A 10,313-nucleotide genomic window follows, 5' to 3' on the forward strand; every position below is an offset into this window, starting at 1 on the left:
GGCGGCAGGTGCAAGCTGTTTTCATTTCGGTAGGACAAACCATAGTAGGTCTTACACAGCGAACAGTAGAGCACTGGGGACTGTGGTAGAACAAAGGGGTCTGGCAACAGAGGTCCATAATTCATTGAAAGTAGCGTCACAGGTAGACTGGGTCGTGAAGAAAACTTTTGTCACATTGGCCTTCATAAATCAAAGTTTTATTGTTCAAAAGATGGGCTGTTAAGCCATTGGTGAGGCCTAATTTGGAATATTATGTGCAGTTTTGGTCAGTTACATACAGGAAAGATGTAATAAAGTTTGAAAGTACAGAGAAAATTTACAAAGATGATGCTGGGTCTGAGTTCTCAGGAAAGATTAGGACTTTATTCTTTAGAGCGTAGAAGATTGAGAGCAGATTTGATGAGGTATACAGATTATGAGGGGTATATTTAGGGTAAATGCAAGCAGGCTTTTCTACTGAGGGAGGGTGGGACTACAACGAGAGGTCATGGGTTAAGCGTGATGGGTGAGAAGTCTAAAGGGAATATGAGGGGAAACTTCTTCATTCAGAGGGTCGTGAGAGTGTGGAATGAGCTGTCAACACAAGTGATCCATGTGAGCTCCAGGCAGTCCGCGATGAGTTGGACGCTGACAGGCGACTGTTGCGACGCTGCTGGTGAGAGTCTCTGCCTGGATCGGTCTCTGCCGTTGTGTGGAGAGGGGTGGGGCGGCTGCGGGGCTGCTACACGGGCAGCAGATTGCTTTCTGTATTGTACTGCCCCGGCTCGCGTATCCGGACAAGTCGGACGCAACATCCATGGTCGACACTGACCGACGGAGACCTGACTGTGCTCTGCCTGACCTGCTGAGTTCCTCCAGCAGTCTGTGTTTACTGCCCAGGTTTCCAGCCTCTGAGAATTTCTCAGGCAGCAGGAGGAAGTAGTGGTGGTTGGGGTGTGGAGAGGGGGGTTATGATCAGCCTTTCTACTGAGGGAAAGCTGTTTTTCAGGCTGCTGCTCTTGTGGTTGATGCGAGTGAACCTCCTTATCCTGTTACTGATTTACCAGCTGCAGTTTGCTGGGGGTCCATTTCCGGGTTGTGAACCGTCCCAGAGTCGAGGGTTGGGGCGGGACGTTTAAAGCGATTGTCTAGCGGGGACGTAATTGGATACTGGAGATTACACCCCGCCCTATTTCCCTGATCATTGGCTGAATTTCAACTAATCACATAAGAACGCGGGGATATTCAATTACTGGCATACGGTTGCTAGGTAATTGGATGCACTGCAGATTACACCAAACCGTAATTGGCTAAATTTGAATTAATTAAATTACAAAGTGGGGGTATTTAATTCCCGGGACGCGGTTTCCCCTGAAACAGAATCAGACCGTGAGTGGAGCGTGTTCACGGACCGGTGAGTGACCATTATCCCCGACACCCTGCGCTCCCTCTCCCGCGGACTGACGGCGTCCCTCACGGACCCGCAGCCCCGCTGGGAGCTCGCTAGCCGCGGCAGTGTAGTGGTTCGCGTAGCGCCGAGATCCGGGTTCAAGTCCCACCGCAGTCTGTAAGGAGTTAATCGGTTCTGCCCAGGACCGTCCGGGTTTCCTCCGGGGAAAGAGGTCCTGGTTAGAAGGTTAATTGCTCACAAGGGTGGAATTGGGTGTCGAGGGCTTCAGGGGCGGATCTCTAAATAATTAGGGTTGGCGGTCAGTCTCTTTGCCAGGGTGAAATGTCAAATAGGAGAGGGCGCGGGGTAAAGATGACGGGGAGTGGGGAGGGGGCGTTGAGGGTAAATTGTTTTACACAGTGATGGGTGCCTGGAACGGGCTCCGGGGTGGGGTGGAAGCAGATATGATTGTGGTGTGTCGGGGCATTTACACAGACACTCACACATTACGGGAACGGAGTGATTTGAATTCTCTACATTTGGGCCGGATTAGTTAAAACCGGCGTGGTGACTGTGTCCTGTCCTACGTTCCAGGTTCTTCCAGCCCTGGAATTGGGAATTCTGCTCAGCCGGAATTCTGCCTTCAGAAGGAACTAGAGCGAGCTGAGAGACTGGGATACCCGTGAGGATGCCGCACTCCGATGGGAAGGCAGAGATGCTCCTGTGGATACTGACAGGTACTGGGAGATCCCACTCCGGAGAAGGGACCGAGATGTGGGTTCATTCTGAAACACTGTGGGCTTGATGTCATATGACTATCGGTAACACAAAATACTCTGCAGATGCTGGGGTCAAAGCAACACTCACAACACGCTGGAGGAGCTCAGCAGGTCGGGCAGCATCCGTGGAAACGATCAGTTGACGTTTCCAGCCGGAACACTTCGTCAGGACCAAACTTGGTCCGACGAAGGGTTCCAGCCCGAAACGTCGACTGATTGTTTCCACGGATGCTGCCTGACCTGCTGAGTTCCTCCAGCGTGTTGTGAGTGTTCATATGACTATAGGTATTGGGTTTATTAGCTCTGACCTATGGTGTGATATTCTATCTTTTATTGCAGCAGTACAGTGTAAAGCCATAAAAATCTATTGATTATAAAAACAAATAAAGAAGAAAAAATAGTGAGGTGTTGTTCATGGAGAGTTCAGAAACCTGTCTGAGGACAAGAAGGTGTTGCTGAATCATTGAGTGAGTGTCTCAGGCTCCTGTCCCTCCTCCCTGTTGGCAGCAATGAGAAGAGGGTATGTTCTGGGTGCTGAGGGTCCTTCATGTTGGTTGCTGCCTTCCTGAGGCTTCATCTTTGATCATCTGCTGGTGGTTGGGTTGTGTTTGTGATGGAGATGGCTGAGTTTACAACCCTCTGTGGCTTCATCTGATCCTGGGCAGTTCCAGGTGGTAATGCAACCGATCACAATGCTCTCTCTGGTACATCTGGAGAACTTTTACTCTACTGGGACGTAGGCTATTGACAGCAACTCTCCAAATTCCTCTGACCTGGGCCAGTCTTTCAAGTTGTCTGCAGATGCAGCCGATCTTCGAAGATCCTTCCTCTCCCAGGGACGAGGTCTTTGGAGCTTCTGTTGCTGGCCACACCACACCTGCCCCCCGTGCCCAACCCCCATCCTTTCATAGCTGAGCTGAAACAGACTATTGTGGAGATTTGTATGTCTTTGATGACGTAACAAATCCTCTCAAACTTGCAATGAAGTAGAGATTTTGGCGTGTCTTCTTCATTATTGCATCAATATCTTGGTCCCAGGATAGAAATTCTGAGATGCTGACACCCAGAAACTTGAAACTGCTCACCCTTTCCAACGCTGATCCCTCAGTGAGGACTCGTCCACAATCAGTTCCCTGGTCTGACTGTCGTTGTGGGTGAGGCTGTTGTTGTAACACCACTCAAGCAGCTGATCCATCTCACTGCTGTATGTCTCCTCGTCTCCATCTGAGATCCTGTCAAAAGTGTTCAGGACAGAATTAAACCCTTTGGCCCATCGCACTCATGTTGGACATTGTGCCTATCTATTATAGCCCCAACACTTGGCCAGTGACCTGTGCCTTGGCAATACAAGTGCTGGTGGAGAGACTTGTTTAACATTGTACAAGTCTCTGCCTCCACCTCCCTGTCAGGCTGTGTGCTCCAATTCCAACCACCCTCTGCTTCAGCCCCCTTGAACTTGCCCCAGTGTGTGCCCTTTGGTTAAAGACTGCTCGGTTGAGTGGTGTTGCAACAGCAATGTCAGTCAGACCAAGGAACTGAATGTGGACTTCAGGAAGGGGATCAAACACCAGTCCTCATCAAGGGGTAAACTGTGGAAAGGGTGAGCACTTTCGAGGTTCTGGGTGCCAACATCTCTGAAGCTCTCTCCTGGGCCCAACATACTGATGCAATAATGAATTGTCATATCAGTTACGAATATTGACCATCTAGTAAAATGTCTGTCTTTGAATTCCGGCCTTGGCAGAACAATTGCCATTCACAGTACACGTGCTAAAAGTGAATCGAAACTGCAAGCTGGCAACAGATGATACTTTGAAGTTGGTAAAGCGATTGTCCCTTAGTTGTTCAATGTGTTTCACATCTTTCTGTTATTTCTATCTTATCTATCTCCAGCAACCCCGATGTATAAAGGGAACCAAAGTTCTTCAAAGACCTTTCCTAAGTAAAAGTTCTGTCTCCAGACTCACCATCTCCAGGTAGATTACACATCGTCATGATCAACCTTGCCTGTCCCATCTGCCGGAAGCAGGGGTGGCTCCACATTCTGACTTCAGAGGTCTGGGTTGACCACAACTGCCCCAGGCCAATCTTGACAGGACATTGTCTTTAACCCGTCTTACCTTAATGTCCACAGTAGTGGCTATATTTTAATAGGAGTTTTTCAGAAGATTTGTGGCACCAAAGTCTATCCAATTTCTACAGAAATTCTCTGCTCCCTGTAACGGGTGTGAGGATGATCACTTCTCCATGTTTTATTCCAGTCCTTCCCACTGTGGTCCAGTGCAGAGCGGCCGTGGTCTCCCCGGACTCAATCACCACCGTCCCTGTTGGTGGATCCGTCCACTTCCCCATCCTCCATGGCAGCGAGGACAAGTACGAGGTGACTCTGGGGAAAACGTCCCCGAACCAGCTGAAGATCTTGGCCTGGATGTCAGACCGACCAGAGTCTCCGTATGTGATCCGGCCGTCCTACAGGAACCGGATTCACTTCCGGAGAGATGGTGTTATCGAGATGAGAGGCATCAAGATGAGTGACCAGGGGACGTACGAGGTGCAGACAAACTACTTTGGGAGGGAGCTGAGAAAACGTGACCGTGACCAGTTTGAGATCCATGTTGTCGGTGAGTATTAGTTTTAGAAAGCACAAGAGCACAGCAACAGACCATTCAGCCCATTAAGTCTGTACTGGATTATGAAAGTGTCATAGATCACCACAGCCATTCGGTCCGTGTGGTCTGTCGAACTGTATTCTCCCGAGTCGCATTGACCCATACGTGGACCATAGCCCTCCTTACCCCTCCCATCCATATATCATCCAAAATTTCTCTTCAATACAGAAATCAAACCCACATCCACCATTTGCTCTGCCAGCTCAGTCCATGCTCTCACTACCCTCTCGGTGCTGAAGTTCCCCCTCCTCTTCCCCTTAAATAGTTCACCTTTCACCCTTAACACATGACCTCTCGTCGTCTCAATCAAACTCAGTGGAAAAGGCCTGCTTGCATTTACCCTATCGATACCCCACATAATTTTGTACACCTCCATCAAATCTCCCCTCAATCGTCTGTGTTCCAAGTGTCAGCCCAGTCAACCTTTCCCTGTAACCCAGGTCCTCGTGTCCCACAATTGTCCACGTTTTAGAGACACCACCCACCTTTCCCTCCTGCTGGACCCCACCACAAGACTTTCTGATCTCCAGAACCCAGACACCACCCAGGTGACCCTGTCACTGTCTTCGTGGCTACGTGAGCTGCCAGTCACAGCTGAGGAGCCCCGTCTGCCCAAAGCAACCTGCTTGAAGGTGACTGTAACTGGCCTTTGGCCCTTCTGTGAGCAGAAATGATCCTGCTGGGTTTAATCACTGAGCTGTACGTGAGAGTCAGGAGCTGGACTTGGTTGTCAGAGGCTATTTGAGACACGCCATTGGGAGCATTTAATAAATTGTGCAGTTTGTATCCTCACTACCCGCTCTCCCGGCTGTAACAATGTTAAAGAACCTCGACCAGCATGTGACTGAATCTTTCCCCAGTGTGTGGGTGACGGGTAAAATCTATGGGGGTGGAGTGGATTTGGTTGTGGGGTGTTTGTTGAGGAGAATGTTTTCAAAAATTTAATGTTAATTCATAATGAAATCTCTCCTGGCAGAGCCGGTGTCTGAGCCAATAGTGGAGATCAGCAGGAATGCCTCCCACGTCACGCTGAACTGCACGGCTCTCGGAAGCGGACAGATCACCTATCGGTGGGAAAGGCAGACAGACGCTGCCGTTGGGAACGACACCGTCCATGGAGCCCTGCTGGTCCTGCAGAACGATGGGCTGAGTGGCCACACCTACAACTGCATTGCTGAAGATTGCTGCAGTCGGCAGATCAGCCTCCCAGTCTCTGCAGACTTCAACCCCGCCAGCAGTGAGTGGGACACAGTGGATGTGTTTCCAATACTGGGGGAGTCTCAGGATATGGGGGTGTCCATTTAGGACAGAGATGAGGAATTTCATTAGCCAGAGGGTGGAGAATCTGTGAAATTCATTGTCTCAGACGGCTGTGGAGGCCAAGTCATTGGGTGTATTTAAAGCGAGGTTATCGGTTTTTGGTTATTCAGGGTTTCAAAGGTTACAGTGAGAAGGCAGGAGAATGGGATTGAGAGGGACAATGAATCAACCACAGTGGAATGGCAGAGCAGACCTGATGGGCTGAATGGCCTACTTTTGCTCCTGTGTTCTAGTCATATCATCTCCTAGAGTAGGGTGTGAAGTGGGGACTGCTTGGAATCGAGAATGTGCCTCAGGACCCGACTGGACAGGGGCTGGACTAAGAGAGGGGAGGAGGGAGTTCCAGTTTCCAGACACAAAGGTTCTGGTTGTGGGTTTCTGACCATGGAATGGATCAGTGAACTGAGGTTTAATGCTGTCTGTCTTTCTGTCCCCCAGAGTCCAGAAATTATTGGGCCAGTGTCCTCAGCTTTACAGTCGTCCCAGTCATTGTGATGTTAATCTTGGGTCTGTATCTGCTCAGGAAATCTGTACCGATGGGTGAGTATCCTCTTCACTGTCATCCCACTCTTCGTCTAGCTCCCTTTCATCCCATCCCACCCCTGGCGTAAGGTGAGCCCGATGTTGGGACAACACACACACAATGCTGGAGGATTCAGAGGGTCAGGGAGCATCTTTCTTTACATTTTAAATCTTTTTATTAATTTTCAAAATTATAAATTCAATAACAAAGTTGGTACAAAGAGATTGGAATAATCTTAATCAGCATATACAAAAAGGATTTTAAGTAACATAGGAATTATAGACTTCCAAACTCATAATGAAATTAGTCATAAAAAAGAAATAAAAAGAAAAAAATGTATATAAACAAAGAAAAATCCCCAAAAGGAAAAGCAAAAAAAAAAACAAAGAAGAACAGAACGAAATAGGGCTCGACCAATATCTTGAATCAGACACGTTCAGTAATGTCGTCAACTCCGCTCCTCTACTCATATAATTTAAGTTTTAAAAAAAAAAGATTCGGAAAGGTCAGATTACATCATATGAAAATTTTGCATAAAAGGTTTCCAAGTTTCTTCAAATTTAACCGAAGGGTCAAAAATATCATTTCTATTTTTTTCTAAATTTAAACTTAATATAGTTTGGGAAAACCATTGGAATGTAGTAGGAGGATTGATTTCCTTCCAGTTCAACAAAATAGATCTTCTCGCCATTAAAGTAACAAATGTTATCATCCGACAGGCTGAAAAAGACAAAGATCTATGTTCTACCATTGGCAATCCAAAAGTTGCCGAGATAGGATGGGGTTTTAAATCAAAACATAGAACTGTTGAAATAGTATCAAAAATATCTTTCCAATATTTTTCCAAAAGAGGACAGGACCAAAACATGAGTTAAAGAAGCCACCTTAGAGTGACATAGGGAGCACCTACAAGGGGAATAAACAGGCCCGTTATATCTAATTATTATTATCTTTATCCTTCGTTATAACTAATTATTATCTTTATCCATTATAACTAATAATTGATACATTCATCCCTTGATATATCTAATTATTATTATCTTTATCCTTCATTATTACTAGTAACTGATATACTCATCCCTCGATATATCTAAGTACCTCCTGCACCACACCAGTCCCATGTCCACAGGTAAACCAGGTGTATTCCAGGGACTGAGAATGGATGCCCCGTCCCTGGTGCTCGGGAGGGAATAACTACCCCACCTCGTCATTGACTGGGAAGTGACTTGTTACATTTTCTCTCACAGGTCAAGCCCACCCAGAAACCAAGGGGCAGGAGAGTTCCAGTGAGGATGGGGGTTCGGATGAGGGTTCTGACCGTCCGATCTTGGAATCTCGTGGCTCCTCTGACCCAGTGTGAACGGGAACCGGGACAATGCTGAACATGTCCCTCCCTCCAGCTGCTGTCTCTACCGTGACCCCCACCCACTCAGCCCCTGATCACAGGATGTCTGTGCCTCACACTGTGTGGGAGGTGTCACTGAGATGCTGGGCTCCCCACTGTGGGGCAGTTCCTGACTGTAGCAACTACTGGAGAACCGATCGATGATTGTGTGCATTGAGATGGGAGCTCGGGGTGACTGTGTCAGTGTCTGTCCCTGAGTCCTGTTTATTTGTTCTGTCTCAGGTTTTACACAGAACATTACAGCACAATACAGGCCCTTTGGCACATAATGCTGTGCTGACTTTGTAATCCAGTCTAACATCAATCGAACTCTCCCCTCCAATGTAGCTCTCCATTTTTCTATCATCCATCCTCCTTTAAATGCCTCTACCAGCACCCCTGGCAGCACGTTCCTTGCATCCATCACTCTATAAAAACACACCTCTGATATCCCCCCTCGTACTTTCCTCCAATCACAATAAATTGATGCCGTCTGTGTTGGCCATTTCCACCCTGGGGAAAGGTCTGACTGTCCACTGTCTGTCCCTCTCATCAACTTGTACAACTCCAAGTCACTCTCGTCCTCCCTCACTGCGAAGAGAAAATGCCAAGCTCACTCAACCTCTCCTCATCGGACCAGCTCCCTAAGCGGTCACCTCACTACAGGAAGGATGTGGATACTATAGAGAGAGTGCAGACGAGATTTACAAGGATTTTGTCTGGATAGGAGAGTGTGCCTTTTGAGAATGGGTTAGGTGAACTCGGCCTTTTCTCCTTGGAGTGACGGAGGATGAGAGGTGACCTGATAGAGGTGTATAAGATGATGAGACGCATTGATCGTGTGGATAGTCAGAGGATTTTTCCCAGGGCTGAAATGGCTAACATAAGGGGTCACAGTTTTAAGGTGTTTGGAAACTGGTACTGAGGGAATGTCAGGGGTCAGTTTTTCCACACAGAGAGTGGTGAGTGCGTGGAATGGGCTGCCAGTGGTGTTGGTGGGTGAGGCAGATATAACAGGGTCTTTCAGGAGACTCTTGGACGGGTACGTGGAGCTTCGAAAAGTAGAGGAAATTGTACACAGTTTCTAGAGTAGGTTACATGGTCAGCACAACATAGTGAGGGGAAGAGCCTGTGATCTGCTGTAGACTTTCTATGTTCTATATTGTATTTTATTTTATTTCTCTGTCCACCAGAGAAAGCAGGATCTCCCAGTGGCCACACATTTTAATTCCACATCCCATTCCCATTCTGACATGTCTATCCACGGCCTCCTCTATTGTTAAGATGAAGCCACACTCAGGTTGGAGGAACAACATTTTATGTTCTGTTTGGGTAGCCTCCAACCTGATGGCATGAACATTGACTTCTCAAACTTCTGCTAATGTCCCACCTCCCCCTCGTACCCCATCTGTTATTTATTTATATACACACATTCTTTTTCTCCCTCTGTCCCTCTGAATATACCCCTTGCCCATCCTCTGGTTTCTCCCCCCCGCCCCCGCCTTTCCTTCTCCCTGGGCCTCCTGTCCCGTGATCCTCTCATATCCCTGTTACCAATCACCTGTCCAGCTCTTGGCTCCATCCCTCCCCCTCCTGTCTTCTCCTATCATTTTGGATCTCCCCCTCCCCCTCCCACTTTTAAATCTCTTACTAACTCTTCTTCAGTTAGTCCTGATGAAGGGTCTCAGCCTGAAACGTCGACCGTACCTCTTCCTAGAGATGCTGCCTGGCCTGCTGCGTTCACCAGCAACTTTTATGCGTATTGCTTTTATTTTAGTTATTGGTTCTCTGTCTTTTGCATGTTGGTTCTTTGTCAGCTTTGTTATTGTGTAGTTTTTCACAATTTCTATTATATTTGTGTATTTTGCTGTGAATACCTGTAATGAAATGAATATATGACGTTGTGTATATAATTCTGTTGTGGATTTAATATTTGAGTAAATGTTACTCATTTGGATTATTATTTATTATACTTGTTTAAAGATTCTTCATGTTGTTAATCTATTCTTTGTTAGAATTATAATCGTTCTGTACATTGTTGATTACACAGTCTTTGAAAAAAATCATTCCTGGCTTGCTGTAAAAATAAGTGAATATGTAAAAATGCCCTGTTGCTACCAAATGATACGTGTGGGCCGCGCTTAAAGTGATCACAAAGTTTTGGATCCCCCATGTCTTCCTTTGAAATTGCTCTCGGTATTGTACTGCCCCGGCTCGCGTATCCGGACAAGTCGGACGCAACATCCATGGTCGGGGGGTTATGATCAGC

The 10,313-nt window shown here is 47.3% G+C and overlaps 1 protein-coding gene across 1 annotated transcript; it reads left to right on the top strand.

Annotated features, from left to right (window-relative positions):
- Positions 1-1,288: 1,288 nt before the first annotated feature.
- LOC134346078 (uncharacterized) lies at positions 1,289-10,184 on the top strand. The gene is made up of 6 exons (XM_063047380.1): positions 1,289-1,393; positions 1,964-2,106; positions 4,410-4,769; positions 5,794-6,054; positions 6,576-6,677; positions 7,908-10,184. The coding sequence occupies exons 2-6, from the start codon at positions 2,058-2,060 to the stop codon at positions 8,018-8,020; spliced, it is 885 nt and encodes a 294-aa protein (XP_062903450.1). The 5' UTR covers positions 1,289-1,393; positions 1,964-2,057; the 3' UTR covers positions 8,021-10,184.
- The last annotated feature ends 129 nt before the right edge of the window (positions 10,185-10,313 follow it).

Source organism: Mobula hypostoma, chromosome 5 (genome assembly GCF_963921235.1).
Source record: "Mobula hypostoma chromosome 5, sMobHyp1.1, whole genome shotgun sequence".
NCBI classification, from domain to species: domain Eukaryota; kingdom Metazoa; phylum Chordata; class Chondrichthyes; order Myliobatiformes; family Myliobatidae; genus Mobula; species Mobula hypostoma.

Bases quoted from the DNA above. Each gene is read 5' to 3' on its own strand.
- LOC134346078 (XM_063047380.1), top strand. From the start codon at position 2,058: ATGCCGCACTCCGATGGGAAGGCAGAGATGCTCCTGTGGATACTGACA. The intron at 6,055-6,575 runs GTGAGTGGGACA...TCTGTCCCCCAG, and splicing joins AGACTTCAACCCCGCCAGCA to AGTCCAGAAATTATTGGGCC. The intron at 6,678-7,907 runs GTGAGTATCCTC...TTTCTCTCACAG, and splicing joins CAGGAAATCTGTACCGATGG to GTCAAGCCCACCCAGAAACC.